The 17,820-nt window shown below is 42.6% G+C and overlaps 1 protein-coding gene across 3 annotated transcripts; it reads left to right on the top strand.

The window, feature by feature from the left end:
* Nucleotides 1–16,469, top strand: PPP1R7 (protein phosphatase 1 regulatory subunit 7). Of its 3 annotated transcripts, none has more exons than XM_080409076.1 (10): nt 1–135; nt 1,092–1,214; nt 5,463–5,518; nt 6,462–6,527; nt 7,166–7,296; nt 8,182–8,344; nt 11,835–11,951; nt 12,930–13,034; nt 13,978–14,064; nt 16,078–16,469. In XM_080409076.1, the coding sequence occupies exons 1-10, from the start codon at nt 93–95 to the stop codon at nt 16,252–16,254; spliced, it is 1,068 nt and encodes a 355-aa protein (XP_080265202.1). In that variant the 5' UTR covers nt 1–92; the 3' UTR covers nt 16,255–16,469. The 3 variants fall into 3 exon arrangements, with proteins under 3 accessions (XP_080265202.1, XP_080265204.1, XP_080265203.1); XM_080409078.1 differs by having other exon boundaries at nt 14,013–14,064; nt 16,078–16,217; XM_080409077.1 differs by lacking the exons at nt 1–135; nt 1,092–1,214 and adding an exon at nt 5,330–5,380 and having other exon boundaries at nt 5,426–5,518.
* The last annotated feature ends 1,351 nt before the right edge of the window (nt 16,470–17,820 follow it).

Here is a 17,820-nt window from a genome sequence, read left to right as displayed (position 1 = left end):
TGATTGGCTGTGGCGCGCCGCCAGGGCTGCCTTCTGATTGGCGGCGGCGGCTGAGGAGGTTTCCGGAAGGGGGCGGTGGGAGGAGAAGCAATATGGCGGCGGAGAGCGGAGAGGGACCACAGGAGATGATGGAGGGTGAGAGCCCGGTGGGGGCCGGCACGGCCGCGGCCGCTGAGGGGGTCGGGACGGCTCGCCTCTTGGGCAACGCCACTCTGCGGGGTGGCTGCCAGCTGCGCGCAGTAGGGCTTGTGGGCCTTCCGCGGCCAGGCGGCCCCCAGATGCCCACCCCGAGGATGTCTGCCCGGGGGGCCGGGGCCTGGCTGCCGCCGGGCCGGGCCGCGCCGCCCGAGCCCTGGGGCGACGTGCGCGTTACCTGGGGTGCGGCGTGGTGCCTGCCCCCTCCCCGGGGGCTCCACGCGCGAGAGGTGGAAGAAGGGGGTTTCTGAACATGGTTGTGATGTAAAGCCAAAGACACTGAGAAAGAAGCCCCCAGCATGGCGGTGCTTTTTCTCAGTCGCCCCGTGAAACGAAAGCAAATGCTGGGGGGGGGCGAGGAGGAGTGAGGCGCTTCAGGTCCCCAGGGTCAGGGTGGCAATCATGGCAATCATAGTTGTGGCTGGGTAAATAGTGAAGGGATCTTGCAGGTTGTGCTGGGAGACTGTTGCTTTTATCTGCAGGGATTTTTTTCTTTTTTATGCCTTCACTTCTTTGTGTCGTTGGTACTATTCTGCATTATACTGATTCTTTTTTTTTCTAAAAGCTTTTAAAATGTAATAGTTCTAATTCCATCTCCGTAGTCTTTGGAATTGCACTTCATTGATCTAAGAAATTTCCTTTTTCCTCCAGTCTTCTTCCCAGATTGTTGGTTTTAGGAAGATGTGAGGGGAGGAAAAAGTGCATCCAAAATCAAAGTAGAAACAAGGGGTAAGAGGCCTTTTATTTAAGACTAAACCTTTCATTTAGCTAATTTAGGATTTCTACTAACTGCATAGTGGTTTATGTGAATCCTGGTTATTATATCTACTTGCTGCTTCTTCCCCCTACCTCATTGCTGAAAATCACCTAATTCTGCTATTATGTATCTTACACAGTTGATAAGCGGATTGAATCGGAGGAGTCGGGAGATGAAGAAGGGAAGAAGCAAGCAGTTCGCTTAGTAACGGACCTCAGTCAGCAGAGCCTGAGAGATGAGCAGAACGGCGAGAACTCCGCAGGTAGCTTGCCAACCTAAATGTTTGCATTGGGAAGTGTTGTCTTACTGGTGTGTACAGTAATGTATATGTATCAGTCCTGTGTGTTTCTTGTGGCTACGTGGTAGTTGTATCAATATTAGTTAACAATGTGAATCTGCCCTAGAGTAATCTTCTTTAAAAATGAATAAATGGTAGTGGTGTTATTGCTAAAATAAAGCTGCCGCCTTTTTATGGAACCACTGATATTAGACCTTTAGGCTTTTTCTTATTTATTTATCCATCCACATTTCTCTTTGAAATATTTAATGCAGAGTATCTTTATTCATCCTTTTTCAGCAGAAACATAGTAACTTTCTGTGGCAAGGTGCTGGAAATGTTCATTAGAAATAAACAAAAGCAGCTTTTCATCATTCTGCTTTAGCATATGTAGTTTTTCAGCTAAAGGGTTGGCAGATTCCTGTGGAAGGCGAAGACAACTATTTCTAGACAGACTGAAAAAAGCTCTCAATTTTATTTTTTTAATTTAAAAATTTTTAGATGCGTCAAAATTATATCTGTTTGAATCCTCTTGACTTTAAACTTTTGCTACTCTTTTTACTATTTGTATTAGAACATTGAGTAGAAGGGCTGACAGATTCTTTTAAGCCTGTGCATGTTTGGAAGGGTTTGCTTTTCAGTAGCTTGTATAGAATTTGTCAGAGCAAATCCATTTCTGAAGACCCAGTATGGCAGTATGATCTGGGCTTTTGTTGCCAGCTAACAACCTGAGATATAACAGCATCCTTCTGATAGAGATGTTCACGTGATGATTATTCGTCTGAAATGGAAGTGAAATACTGCAGCAAACTTTCTGCAGCAAATTTTAATCCTTTTTGACTATGCATCTGCTGCAGATCCCTCCTAATCTTAGCCTGGCCCTTCAGAATTTGCAAAAGTGTCTTCCAAACTAGTAAATTAGAAGAATTTTAAATCTCATCTCTTAACTAAATGAACTCTATCTAGGTCTAGTTCATTGTTGATTGCAAAAAAACCCTATAAATTAATTTAAAAAAAAAATATGCTGTGGTGATGTCTGTAGAAGTATAAGAGAACACCTCGTAAACTACATCCTGAGCACTCTATGATTAATATAACCATGCAGATCAGTCAGTCACAGTTTTCCTATGCATATGTGTAACATTAAATGTTCATTCAACTGACGTAATTTAGTTATGTGTTTAAGGTTATATTTTGTATGTTGTTCCCCTGGGAATTATAATATTAGAGAAAATGCTTCAATTGATGCACCTTTATTCCAGTGAAGGCAAGAAATACATATTCAGATTTGGTTGCTGGATTACACTGGATAATGTAATGACTGTATTGCTACTTCTTCCGTCCTGTTAGGATTCAGGAAACTCCTACTAGGGCAGAAACCAAGCAGAGGATTGATTTTTTGGAACATTTGAGTTTCCACAGCCAGCTTTGAGTTTCTCAGCTGAAAGGAAAATGGAGTTTTCCACATTTTTCATAGAAGATCATAAATAGAAAAAGCTCAAGCAGTTGAAATTTCAAATTCATCATTTAGCTAATTCTCTGAGGAATAGCGCCTCTGTTTAGAAAGCTTATAACTTAGCTATTTATAATATTTTTCATGCAAATGCAGTTAAAAAGTGTCGTTAGGCTTTTAGTTGCTTTAAATGCTTGTGGTACTGTGAACTTATGTAACGCAGTAACTACTGTTTCATATTGTGGAATTTGTGGTTCCTGAATGTTGTATTTTTTCCTTACATCTGCGAAGTTGTGTAGCTTGCAGGCATGGGTTACACAGAAATTCACTTAAGTAACTTCACTGCCAGAGTAGTGTTTTTTTTCCCCTTGAGAAACCTGCTGCTCTAAAAATTGTGGACTGAAGTGCTGTTTGCATACTTAATGTATGCAAGTAAAATTGCAGTTCTGTTTGTAAAGTGATTGTAGAAGGGTCAGGTAACGGTGTTTATGTACACTTGGTTAAAAAATAAAATGTTGGTTGACAATAGGACTGTAAATTTTCTAGAACTATTTTAGTTTCTCTTCTTTGAGAGAAAATGTACTTTAATGTTCTTGTACCAATACTTACTTACCAGTGTTGTTGGTATACACCTCACTCAGGCTGCTATATGGACAGTGTTTTATACACAGTTACATAAACTTAATGAGAGTTGGCCTTATTACATAAATGCTAGTGCCTCCGTACAGTTTTAAATTGCTTCTATTTCAGTGAATTCCATATACATATCCTATGTGATTTGGTTTTGCACCTTCAGACTTGAGCACTTCTTTCCCATGCTGACTCTACCAGGACTGGTCACTCGAAGCTGTATTGCAAAGATATGAGGGGTTACCCTTTGACAGATCCCAAAACAGAGTACTTAACACATCGCCAAAACCAAATGTGTATGAATGGTCTGTAATGGGTGCTGTGATTAAATGCATCATTTTATAGAGAAACCTGCTAGCCAAACAAAGTTGAAGAATTTTTTGTTGAAGAGTGTTTTCTTTACTGAGTGCATGACTGGCTTTACTTGTTGCTGGACAACTTTAAAGTCTCAAAAGGAGAAGTTCCTTCACTATAAAGCACTAAGTTACTGCAAGTACAGCTTGGGGGTTTGGAGGTTTTATGTGATACCTCAAATAACTGTTGTTCCAAACCTGGGCTGTGTTCCTGTCGGCTGTAAATTCAGCTAGGGTGCTTGTTTGGCTTGGAGCACTTTGTACTGGCAGCCTTTGCACCCTAGAAATAGGTCCAAGGAGGTACAGCCTTGGTAGCAGCAGAGTAGGGTATTCTTCTCCCCTACTGAAGTGCGTAGCTTCTTATCTGGAAGAAAAATAAGACAATTCAAGCATTGCCCACTGCTAAAATGCTGACAGGCATATGTATGCGTGTGTGAGTTCTGGTGGCATTTCTGTACCGCCATTCAGTGTCACCAAGCCTACCAGCTCATTTTGCATCCCCAAAATGTAATTTATGCTCCCTGCTACTTTATGCTATAAACAAATATTAAAAGATGAGGGACAGAGGATTACTTCTCAGCCTTGACTTCCGTAAGTCAGTTCAGTTAGTGCTTTTTCCTGTTTGAATGCCCGGGCTAGAGCAGTAGCCCAAATACAGCAAGGTAAATGATGGTGTGTGGAGTTATTGAAACCTTGGAGTTTGGCAATATGAAAAATGGTAATGCTTGTGTTGTTCATCCTGGCAATACTACTTACAATGCCAAGCATGAGTAGGAGAAATACTCGTTAAGAATAGGGGGCATTTGGCATTTACAAGGATGTTGTAACCGTGCTGGGCTATAAAAATAGCTATTACTTGTCAGTTAATGGAATGAGCTTGCATACAGTAATGCAGGAGTTAATGCAAAGCCTTTGGGACTTGACTGTAATTAAAGTTCCTTGGTTTTTTGGTAGTACAGAAGCTACACAGATGAAGTAGAAAAGGTTTGCATGTTGTATGTCTTTTTGCAAAGTCAAATTAGACTTTCTTTTGAAATTGATGCAACCAGCCCACAGTCTTCAACAAATGGGAGTTGGGTTTGAATTATTCAGCATGAATTTATCCAGTAAACTTCACTCCCTCTTGTGCTGTGATAGAAGCACAGCAAATGTTGGGCAGTCTTCCAGAGCCATGAAGGCATTTCCCAGGAAAATGTACGCAGTGTGATAAACAACATTTTCTAGCATATTAGTGAGTTCAGTCAAACAAAAGAAGGGAGGTCCACGCAAAAGGGTACACGACTGACATAAACTGGCAGAATTTATGGAAGAAATGCCGAAGGGTGGGGTTACTGAGATTGCTTGGCCATTCCTGGCACTATTTCTAGACAGTTTAGGTTCCTTCTTGGTAGTGTTGTATTAGGTTCAGAGGAGCATAGACACTCTGAATGGTGCATCTTTGGAGGGAAGATGGCCCTAAGTCTTAAAAAAAAAAAAAAAGGAATCCTACCCAGATCAGTCCTAAGCTAGTGTTACTCAGCAGCCGCAGAGGCAGGCTGGGGAAGATGCTGTTCTTTCCATCTTTTGCATCTAAACGTGAAATTCTGTCATTAAAAAAACTTTTTTTCACAACTGCCTGTCGTGATGAAAGCCAAATAGGTGAGGTATATTTTTAATGCAGTCAAATATCTGCGTATCTCATGTGCTGCTGCCTCCAAGCAGCATTTGCCCTCTTTGTCTCTCCAGATGTTAGCCATTGTTATCTTGCTTTTAGCTATCAGGTAGCAAAAGTTTATAATGTATTTGCTTCTCCTGCAGGGGAAGCAGAGACACCAGTGGACATGGAGACAATTAGCCTGGACCCAGAAGCCGAGGTAAAGGCAGATTTTTGTCATTACGGGCTTTATACAGCAGGAAGAAAAGGTAGGCAAAGGCAAGTATTGAGACCTGATTAAAAGACTGAATTCTTCTGAAGGTGCTGGCTACCATGGTTTTCCTCAGAATTGATTGAGAGCCTTTAGAAGTGTTTTATTCATGATCCGTAGCTGAAACATTGTTAGTAATTTAGAATTTTAAATTAAACGTGGAGGCACTGAAAGTAGGGCTATGCTGCAAGCATTATTGACACGCTACAAGCTTTTGTGAGAATATATTTAATGAACTGGTTGCTCCTGTTGGACCCATGGTTTGTAATAGGCACAGCTACTTAACCAGCCTTGGTGGTGTCATCAGCCTGTTAGCTGGAGAGTTTTTGAGCTTGGGTGAAGTGCTGTCTTTCTCTTTGACCTGCAAAATTGGAACATCTGGGGCTGGACAGCACAGATGTGAAGTGCATCGGCTGATTGCCAGTGCAAAGTTAACGTTCACAGAACCACCAGATTATTTGAATTATCAGTGGTTCCTGTTCATCTGAGGCCTGGAACTGGAAATAGCAAGGTGTGTTCCAGGTAAGCTCCAGAAAAGTGAGTGAGAGAATTTTACGCAACACTTCATTTGAGCTTAGCAACAGAATTTGTCTTAGAAAATTCAGAATTTACTGCAAAAGATTTCTAATTTTGGCAAAACAATGCTCAGACTCAGGAAAGGGCTGTTGCCTTTTTGCACACACTGTATTTGCAGTTAGTTAACAAGCTTAGGCCACGTGCTTCACCTGTGGTGGTAAAATCATGTGCCAAACCCAATTTTCAGAAGCTCTTTGAAGGAAAGTTTTAATGAGCTACACATTTTGTAAGAGTAATTTTCCTTAGAACACAGTACCAGGTTGGTCTTTGAAGAGTGTTTTGAAACAATTGCTGAGTCCCTCCATTTGTCTTTCAGGATGTTGACTTGAATCATTTCCGAATTGGGAAGATTGAAGGATTTGAGGTGCTCAAGAAAGTGAAGGTAACAGTTCTAAGGAATAGAGAATGCCTCTTGGATGGAGATTTTGCATATCTAACTTGTAAGAGGAAAGATACATGAGTCCCTTTTTGGCTGAGATACAAATGAGTTCACTTCATGTTTAATGGAAGCAGGTAGTGTTTACACATTTGTCAAGTAGTAATAAATCCTGGGGTTTTGCAAGCTGGTTTTGGAAGTGGATGAGCGACAACTCATCAGGGCTCATCCTAAGAGATACATTCTGACTTGTGCAGCAGGCTTAGTGTAGAATAACGTAAGTCGGAAAGGACCTCTGGAGATCTCTAGTAAACTGCTCAAAGCTCAAAGCAGGTCCAGCTAAAGCACGTTGCTTTAGACCTTCTCCAGTCAAGCTCTTGAGTATTTCCAAGAATTACATAGCTTCTTTGAGTTGCTGTTGTAGTGTCTGACCATGTTTGTGGTAAAAAGATTTCCTTATGTAGAGTTGAAATAAAAGATTCTATTAAAAAAAAACCACCCCAATCCACAAACAAACAAAATCCCATAAAACTCACTGGTGGGGGGGGGAAGCCCAACATTATTGTCAGTATGCCAGGAGGCATTGCATGCTCTCATTCATATCTATTTTCCTGTTTGTTTTCAAACTTTTCCCCAACCATTAGACTCTATGCCTCCGTCAGAATTTGATTAAGTGCATTGAGAACCTGGAGCAATTGCACACCTTGCGGGAACTAGATCTCTATGACAATCAAATTCGGAAGATCGAGAACTTGGAGTCCCTGGTGGAACTTGAGTGAGTCCAGGGGGATCACCAGGCTTAGGTTGAGGGTGGTTTACCACTCACTGAGTTTATCACACTGTACTTATTACTGTATTTATCACCTAGGCCTTTCTTATGATTCGTTTGGGTGCTCTGTGAGAGGGTAGTGTCAGTTCTCCATTGATATTTAACCTGTGCAGTAAACTAGTTTCATTATCCCAAAGCTCACCAGGGGCAGTCAGCTGGAAAATGGTACATGTGCTGTATAAGGCAGCGAGAATGATAGCTGCAGATTCTGTGCAGGTGCGGAAGCGCTCAGGCACCCCTTGCTCTTGGCAGTGAGAGCTCCGTATAAGAGATTTTTATTCCTGCAAAAAGTGCCAAGAGATTTCAGGTGACATTAGGACTTTTTTTGGAGGGTGTTAGGAAAAGGAGTAGTGCTCTTCCCAGTTTCTGGCACTTGTCTGATCACTCTGGAGGTATGTTACAGAACTCTTCCCACTGGGGCGAGGAGGACTGACCTGCTTCCCACAGTCGTCCTTATGGGAGGCCTTGACATTGTCCTGTCAGAGGTAGATCTTGTAGGCTTGTACCTTTCCCAAAGAACATGCAATATTGGAGATTGGCTTCCTCTCACAGTGGCAGTTCTATGACTGGGCAAAATGTTGGCTATCTTCTGCCTGTGACAGTTGTTATTTTTTTACTGCCTCGCTCCCCTGGCCCAGACACACTATAAAGGTATTTTGGAAGTTATATTTGTTGTAATTACTGATTAAAAAAAACCCCACTTGTGACTAGCTTCAAGGCCTAGCAAAGTGCTCGATCTGCAGATAGTGAAGTCCACTAATTTACAAGTGCCTGTTCCAGAATCATCCATGCCTGATGGACTGAAGAGACCTTTGTTTTGCTTTACCTCAGGATCCTGGACATCTCCTTTAATGTTCTGCGACACATTGAGGGACTAGATCGGCTTACTCAACTTAAAAAACTATTCCTTGTCAACAACAAAATCAGCAAAATTGAGAATCTGAGCAACTTGCAGATGCTACAGATGTTAGAGTTGGGATCCAATCGAATTCGGGTAGGTTTGATGTACAGAATGTTAGCTGGAGAATTTTAAGCTCTTTGGCTTGTGATTAGCCTTCTCTGACAGTGCGCTTTGTTGACATTTACCTTCAATGTTATTCTAAAAAGAACTGTTCCAGTTATTTAATGTGTAATTGCTTATTGCTGCGCATGCTGGATCCTTTAATTAACGTATGCATGTGGTGCCTGGCTGCTGAATTACTATTTATGCATTTCTCTCTTTAATGAACTCATGCATCCCCTGTGTGCTGCCTTTTGCAGATGACTCTTTCCTCCTGCTAGAGAGCCAAGCCTATCAAATCCAGCAATTACTGTTTTCTCTTACCTTCCTAGAGGCTGGCATTGTGTTGATAGAATTAAGTTTGCATTCAGCAGGTTTTAGTTTGATTTGTATGTGTAATGGGTAGCCTGCTACAACAATCAGTCTCACTCAGAAAAAAATTTTTCTTGAGGCTGTGCTCTGAAATGCCTCAAAAACCTGGTAGTGTACTGCAGATTACTTTTTTCTTTATTGTGCAGTTTGTGACTTTTTCTATTTAGGTGATAAATCTGCCACGTAAAGGGAAGCAATTCTGAGTCGCGCCTCCTACCGTTAAAGTACGCTTTTCTGCATTTTGCCCAGTTTAAGAGAACTGGTGAAACAGATGACACAAAAGACCTGCAGCATAAAAAGTAAACTACTCATTTTTTTAGAAGCTTTTTAAATTATGTGTACTTTAGAAAGTACTTGTAATGGGTGAGTGCATTTCAATCTAAAAATTGTCTAAGCTGTCGCTCCCCATTTACAGTCTCTGAAAAATTACTTGTTATGCTGAAAGAGCAAATTAGAAAAATAGCTGTCTGTATTTCAAGCCTTGTGGAAGCACACTGCTTTTTCTAGAAAAGAAGGAAACTTCAGTTATTGTAAACCTTTTAAGGCAGAAATGTGTGCTGCTTTTATGAACTGGAAAAACTTTATTTTGCTCCTAAAGCTAAACTAGACTGAATTTTTTTTCCATCCAGAGAATTTTTTACTTTGGCAACAAAATTACGTAGGAGGAATAAATCTAAAGTGTGAGAACATCAGCCAGATCAGATGAGTGATTAGGAATCTTATGAGTTTGCATATGTCGGGGCAACAGGAGTTAGAGATGCACTTTGCTTTTTTCAGAAACATAACAGGCTAAGCACACTGATCCTTACCTTTCAAAAGCTGGGTGAAGCAAAACTACTGTATTCCATATCTAAGCATCGTTACCTTCTGGGAAAAAAAAAAAAAAAAAAAGCAGCTAGATTTCTGAGTTGGTGCATACTGGTGGTACGTTGCCACCGATGTTGTCAAGCCAAAGAATATATTTTAAACAGTTGGGTTAGATTTACTTTATGTATGTTTTCTTGTTGAGCCTGAGCATGTTAACAAAACAAAATAACCAAAAATCCTGAAGTTATCAGTGTATGGGTAACACAAGCTTTTTAAATTATTTTTAGCATTTTTTCTGTTTATCTGTTAATTCTGTTCTGGCCTCTTCAAACAGCACTGCTCTAAGCTTCTAATTGCTTTATTTGAGTGAGTAACCTGTGCCTAGGCTAGGCATGAAGAAATACATCTCATGTTATTTGGGGGCATCTAGACTCTTTTAGTAGTTCTCTGTTGGTAGGGTGACCTGGCCATGTGCTTTACGGGTGGGCATATCCTTAATTCTTTAGGGTAGAAGCCTATGGGCAGCGTTCTTGGCCCTGAGATGCCTGATACACTCCACTCATATGTATTAAAGCTTCTGCAGTAATGCTGTCTTAGTCATTTTGTCGCACACTCTAACCTTTCAGAGTGCACTTGCCCTGAAGTCCATCATGACTTACTAAGCATTTATAGTTCTGTTCCTCTCATCTGAATAATGGGGAAGCAGAACTTCATGCTTGAGCTGATACATTTCATGCTTTTTTTTTCCAAAGTTGGACTGAGGTTACTATAAGGCAAGCACTTTTTTATTTGTTCCTTAGTTTTTTTTCCCCTCATGTCCATCTGTTTGATACTCTTAACTTAAATGTGGCTTTTTTTATAGCTTTAAGCAGTCTTTTTTTTTTCTTTTTTTTTTTTTCTTTTTTTTTTTTTTCTTTTTTTTTTTCCCCCTGACTGTTTCTTCTCAGTATCCTCAGAGTCACAAGTATTTCCTCCTCAGGGCTGGGAGAGCTACCAATGAGCAACAAATCTATCATTTTCTTGCAAGGTCAAAACAGGGGTAAGTCCACAGGCTGGAAGGAGGGTGAATCCAGATCTGATAAACACCTTATGCTGAATCTATTGGCAATTGTGGGATAGAGTAATGTGTGTGTTTTTTGTCCATCTTCCTTGTCCTTCCTTTATACGTGCACAGGTAAACGTGTGTGCACACGCACTGAGTAATGTCATCAGTGCTAGGACTCCGTGGCCTGTCTCACCAGTACTATTAGTCTCTGAAACTCTGCCAGGCAAGAAGGGTGTGGAAAAGCAGAGGTGTCACAAGCTCTGTGTGTATTAAGATGCACAGTTATGTGTGTATCTATATCCATATTACTGCTCTTCTGTGAGCTGAAGTCTATTTTAAAAATTCTTGTCTCTTTTAACAGCACTTTTTTTTTTTTTTAATTAAGAGGCTTTCCCCTGAAAAAAAAAATGGTTTTCTTTCCTTCTGAAAAGCCCAATACTCTTTTCCCCTTTTGTTCTCCTTTCTGGTGCTTTCTGGTGCCCCTTCTCATCATGCCTCACAGAGATCCTAATTTTCTCCCACTGAAGGGTGACCTTAGGACTTAAACTGGTATAGTTTAGTATACATTCTGCCAGTAGGATGTAAATTTAAAACAGTAGCATGTATATTTGAAACATGTATATCACTTAAATTGGTGTGTGTATGTTCTGACAGTAGCATGAATGTGTAGCTGGTAGTTAAATATACTATCACATACACCCATGAGACAGTTAGCCTTGCTTATGATAGCAGCTGTTGTGCAGAGGATCTGAAGACCTTGCCTCTGACTGTATTATGCAGTCGCTGATGGTCAGGACTAAATTTGCAAATTGTATTTTCTTCTCCCAGGCTTTCTTTCCGTTCACTAGTGACAGGTTGCTCTTGCTTCACAAAAGGGTATTTCCTGCCCCTCATGGCCCAGGGAATGTCACTTGCGGTGCTTTTTGAGCCTTTTCATTCTCTGCTTTTGCTGCCCAGACAGTGGAGGCAACAGCTGGGACAAAGCAGTATGACCCTTGCTGAAAGTCAGTGAATAGTAGTGCCACAAGCCAGCTGTCACACGGGCTGAGGTTCACTGTCACTGCACGAAGTCCTGCACTTTCTCTGCTCCAGGGTCATGAGGGAGGCCCTGCCTTGTGTGCGCTTTGTGCTGTGGAACTGGCAGGCTTTTGTTTCTCAGGAGTGCAGCTCCCTGGGCCAAGGCTATGAAATGCCAACCACATGTACAGGCTGGAGTTCCAAATCACGGTAATAACACTGTCTCCTTTGGTCTTTTTCCAGGCAATTGAAAACATAGATGCCTTGGCTAATCTTGACAGTCTGTTCCTTGGAAAGAATAAAATCACCAAGCTCCAGAACTTGGATGCGCTGACAAACTTGACTGTGCTCAGTATACAGGTATTGATTCTACTTGTACTGTAACATTTTGAACAGCCTTGGTTACATGAACGGTCTTGTGATTTATGATAAGCTTTTCTGAATCAGCAGGTCTGGTGTTTGAGTTGAACTCTTGTACTGGAAGAAAGTGTAATAACTTTGTGTTACTTTTCTCATCCTTTCATATTAAATGAGATTGACAGACAGTGATAAAATGATAATACAAATGTTTGATTTTTATGGAAGAACAGGAAAAGAATGTTATCTCCCATTTCCTTCGTCAAATACTGTTTGCTAATATATTGCAATAACACCAAATGAATTATGCCAGGGAAGTCATAATGGCAGTGGGCTCAACGTCACTGCCTTCTTCCTGAGGAGGGAAGAACTGTAAACAAGCCTGTGCTAAATGAAATCTGTCCTTAATGACCTTATGGAAACGTTCTGCCTTTTTGAAAGGTGAAGTAAAACTTACTCAACTCGTTCCTTTCATTGAGTCTTCTCATCCCTGTGACAGTGCTGGTATGTCGTAGTATCTGTTACAGCCGTTGGCTGGAAGGGTGAACTTGCTATGTGTTGTAGCATCTCTATGCATCATTATGCTACAGGACATAAAGAATTACATATATCAGAGTGTATTGGGATTGAAGTGTTGTAACTTCCCTTTTGAACATATTTTGAACATAAAAAGACCTACAAAATGAATGCTATTAATGTGTGGGCCTGTTGTTTCTGAAGACACCAAACGGAAAACTTTCAGGCTACAACTTTTGATGGGAAGGTCAGTTCATTTCTTCTAAACTTAGTTTTAGGCTCTCGTGGAACTTCTTTGTGCATCAGTGGTACAGAGATTAAATGAGCTGAGCTTGTGAGATCAATGGAGACCCAAGCAGACTGGTTCCTCTTCCCAGCCATACTTCAGAGAAATGCTTTTTTTCCACTGACTCACTTGTGTTTTGGCTTGTTTAGTGTGGACTTAAATTGCTTTTACACTTTCAGAATAACCGTCTGACCAAGATTGAGGGGCTGCAGAGCTTGGTGAATTTGCGTGAGTTGTACCTTAGCCACAATGGCATCGAAGTCATCGAGGGACTGGAGAACAATGTGAGCAGGCTTTTGCAAACTGTGTGACACAACTGTGGCAGTAAACCGCTCCCGTTAGCGGCTGTGCCTTTCTGGAAGTTTTTGTTCTTTAGCTTCCCCAGTTACATATGAATCTCTTGAAAAGACCACAAAGATCTTAAGTGTTTCTTAGGCTAAAGTATCTTGCATGAGTGAAGCTTCTCCAGATCTTCTGGAGCAGAACTGTTCATGACCTGGGAAAGGGGAAGCACAAGATGTGGTTAATACAGCATCCTTGGGTGATCAGCAATGGAAAGACTGATGGCTGCAGCTGGCTGCCTCTGCTGCAGCCTTTTGGGCAGCAGTTTGTAGATAATTGTGAGTTCTTTTCAATAGGACAACTGGAGGTGGGAGTATAAGAGAAACAAGCTGTGGCATGTGGCTTGCCTGTGTCAGTATGCATTTCTAGATTACTGGTTAGGATTGATTTCACAGAAGCTTGTAGCATTTTCACTCTCACCCAACAGCAGATGGCATTGTTAGAGAGCAGAGACAATCTGGAACTTAGTTGGCTGTGTGCAAGGCAGGAAAAAAAACCCTTTCTCTAAAATTGTTGAGTTTCCTGCTGCAAAAAGTTTCTTCCAACTCTGCTGCTAAAGAAGATGCTTGTGATCTGATTCCTAATGGATTTCTCTTCTTAATATACTGTGAGCAAAGCTGCTGTTCAGGACTCCTTGGCTGGCAGTTGCCATCTGGCCAGTAACTGCTTTCATTTTCGTCACATGGCTGCTGGGAGATCAGTAACCCAGCCTAATTTAAAAGTCTTCCTTGCTATATTTAGACAGTGAGAGTTCTTGTGCTGCCTGTAAGCAGCTGGCAATAATGCGTCTTTGCTTCTGACAGTTTCAAACTCTAGACCTGAAAAAAGTGGGACAGAGAAGATGAAAAGAAATCCGGTCTAATGTTTTTGTGTTTGCTTGTCTAGAACAAACTCACAATGCTGGATATTGCATCCAACAGAATCAAGAAGATTGAAAATATCGGTCATCTAACGGAGCTGCAGGAATTCTGGGTAAGTGCAGGATGGAGCTGTTCCCTGAGATGTCTGTACAATGGTGAAAGAAACCCTTCTGATGGGGAGTGGTGCGGGGGGGCGTGGGTGGGTGTAACCTGTATGTCATAGAGTATTTCTTCTACTGGTGACCAGCTTGAAGATCTTGACAGCCTACATGGATAGAGTATATGATGGTTTCCCTTAAGGAAACGAGTTGAGCTTAAAAAATTCTTTGCAGGGCTTTGCTTGGAGGTAATGAGCCTGTCTCCGTCTAGGAAAGAGGCCCTGCCTTCGTGTGTGATGGTTGTGAAACAGCCTGACCGTGTCCTATTTTTGCAGATCTCCTCTTTCTCTAAGTGAGCGTAACAATGTAACGGGGGAAGCTGATATTGTCTCCCCACTGCACAACACCTGCTCAGAGCAGAGTAAATACATTCACGTCATCGTAAATATGAAAAAAATGGAACCATCAAAATGGTTTGCTTCCATTCCTGTGAGGGAGATAACTGTTTAGGGTTGCTTGGGTTTCTTTCTGGCACCCTAAACAGTTAAGCCCTTTGTCATTCATAAGTCTTGTCAGGAAATAAGCAGAGACACCCCTCCTAAAACATCGGTACCCTGCCGCGTTTGGGAGCTGTTTACAAATCTGCTCATTTGGGGGAAGAAGCAGCAGATGTTCTTGAGGTGGTGTGTGCTTTAGCTCTTGTAGAGTTTCTGCATGTCAAGGCTGAGAATAAGAGTTGTGCTGCTTCACGTCTGTCACTTGGAGTTCTGTTATTTGAATTCTGGGGCAGAGGCTGAGATAAAAGTAGTGAAAGGCAATGGCAAATGACGCTAAGCTACAGCCTGTGTTTGAGGCTGTTTGGACAATTTTCCTCATCTTGCAGTGTGACTTAGCGGACAGCTAGTGCTGATCTGGCCGTGCCTGTTCCATAAGGGTATCTTTAAATAGCAGGAGCAGAGAAGCCCGTTTAACGTGACATCTTTTGGGGGGTAAAAATGAGACAGTGCAATGTGGCTGGCATGGGACCTTTTGTGATCCTTTGCAATTTCCTCCAGTCTTCCTTTTTACTGTTGCTGTGCTTATAGAAGGCGGCGCTGCACAGCTGGTTTCGCTTGTTTTACAGAAAGTAAAGGGAAGATCCTAACCTCATTGGACTTAAATGTGCTACTGTTTTTGCAAACTAAAAGAGTCCTTTCTCAAGGCAGAGCATTGGCCAAGATCCATTAGCAGAACGCAGAAAATGCCCTCCTAGCTCTTTTGCGCTGTGTTGAAAAAAAAAAAAAAAAAAAGTTATGTGCTTTTTGATGAGAGCAAGGCAGAATTTTCTTTGAGGAAAAAGTGTTGCATCTACTAATCTATATTTTTTTCACTGACTGTGGAGATGAAGTCACATGACAAAGTCCTTTGACACCTTAAGGAAGCAGAATTTCAAATCCTGTATACCATGGAAATCTAACTTTCCCAGTACCACCTCCCCTGTGGAGGGACTGGGACTTGTTAGGGTCAAGTGACTTTGCCGAAGCAGTGTTGTGATGAGCTGTAGCAGAATGAAAAGGCTAGCAGGTCTTCTTCAGAATCTTAGTCCAGGGTCTTAACTACAAAGCAGTCTTCAGCTGGAACACTGGTCCCAATGACGAAGTGGTTTTCTTTCACTGAACTAGCTGGAAGGAGGCAGCAGGAAAAAACAGAGCCACTTACCTGCCACACAGCAAACAGGGTGCACAGTTTTCAGTTTACTGTGGGTGCCTGATGTGAGGAAGAACAGTTGTTGAGGCGGGGCAGAGAAAACCTGTTGTGGGAAGTGAAGATGGATTAGCAAGGCCTGGAGTGTGAGACAGGAAAGCACATTCTGAGGCTCCAGGGGGAGAAGGATCGTATAGCCAGGGTTGTCTTACATGCGCGTGAAGCATTGCTGCCCCTGGGTAGTAGTAATCCTCCTGAGCAGCATCGGTGTGGGTAGGTTCCTGCTAACCAGGCTTGGCTTGGAAGTATCTGTTTGTGTGAGCGTGCCTGTATGTGCTCTGCAGATGAACGATAATCTCGTCGAGAGCTGGAGTGACCTGGATGAGCTGAAAGGAGCGAAAAACTTGGAAACCGTCTATCTGGAACGCAACCCCTTGCAGAAGGATCCCCAGTACCGGCGCAAAATAATGCTGGCCCTCCCCACTGTCCGGCAGATTGATGCCACGTTTGTTCGATTCTGAACCTCCTGCTGCCCTCTCTCTCCCCCCGCTCCTTGAAGAAATGTCCCAGCTGGGTTTTTTATCCACTTACCACTCCCCAGGTCTTCAGTACACTTGACACTCGCAGGGCAAATAGTCAATAAAAAGCACTGAATACCAGATCTTGTGTACAATGCACTCATTGTTTTTGAAATGTTGTTGTTGTTATTATTATTATTAAATCTTAACACAAGAGACTTCCTTGTGCTTGCATCTGTTATTTATGGGCAAGGTTTTCCCAGAAAGTGTTAGCAACAGGCTGAAGCCACTTGGAGGCATTTGCTGACTTTTATTGACTCTCGGACACACCTTTAGGTTAGTAATGTCCTTGCAAACATTGCTGCTGAATCCAGGCTTAACGGTGGTCTGTAAAAATGTGAAAGGACAGTGACGGTGTTTCTGTGGGAAGAATCCAACAAAGATGCCCATCCAGGTTATCACGTGTAGGTCAATGCTAAGTACCTGCTTGTGCAACCCCTGGCAGGGGAAGGGGGGGGGCGGCAGGAAGGTTAGCTTTTCCATAGCAAGTGTTTTGTTGATTTTTTTTTTTTTTTTTTTAAACGCAGCAACAGGCTCATTAGAGGAATGAGGACAAATACCTTGAGGTACGAAAGCGGTGTGGGGATGTATGTACCTGGGTAAGCTAATGGCCTTCGTGGGGCCACTGGTGGTTGGGCTTCCGTGTGTAAATGTGGTGCTGCAGACCGAGGCGGGAGCTAGAAAAGGGGTTAAAAGGAGTAAGGTCTGAGGGGCTGTGGGCTCCGGCTGAAGAGGTGAGGGGTCTAGTTTATGCTTACAGTTCTGTATGGGTAGGTTGTAGCTTCCTTTGCCTCCTGATTTCCCAGGATTTGTCAGACTCAAGTACCTCCTTCCTGGGCTGAAGCTGAGGCCACTTCTGGAGCAGGGGAGCGCTGGCTGGATATGCCTGCAGCTCCTCCGTGGTCACGGTAACATCTCCACTGCCCGAAAGGCTCGGTGGATGTTCTGATTTTTATGTGAAAATGTTGGGCCTGCTCTAGAGGGAGCCGTTGATTTAGTATGACTTCGAACATGCCCATGTTCATCTTACAAAAGCCATTGAGGTTCCCTTGGTAGAAGCTCCCTGTAAAGCCCACCGGCGTGCGGGGCCGCGTGCGCGGACTGCGGTTTGGCAGCGTGATCCGGAGGGGAGGGAGACTCTGCCCTCTGGAAGGGGCCTGAAAGGGCTTTGCGCTGGTGGGGGAGGAGAGAGCGAACCGCTGTGGTGTAGCGAAAGCTGCTGCTTGTTCCCCTGCTCTAGTATGTCTCATTGGATATTTGATCTCTGCGCAGTGATAGCTGTGTCTTCCGGCTGTCAGTGCCTGCCCGGGGGGGTTTGCTTGCGGTGGGACTCCTCAAGCACTCTTGCGAATCCAGCCTCTTGCGGTATTTGGGGATTGGTCAGGGCTCTTCTGCGGCCAATGTATTCAGCATTGTCTTAGCATAGTTGTTTGCTTGTTACGTATGTGTAACACTAAATGAATACAACTGCTATTAATACATTAAATGCATTAATGCAGCTGGTCAGCA

This window comes from Falco punctatus (assembly GCF_963210335.1).
Source record: "Falco punctatus genome assembly, chromosome: 13".
NCBI classification, from domain to species: domain Eukaryota; kingdom Metazoa; phylum Chordata; class Aves; order Falconiformes; family Falconidae; genus Falco; species Falco punctatus.
Note: the sequence above shows the minus strand (reverse complement) of the source record. Positions and strands in the feature narration are given on the sequence as shown.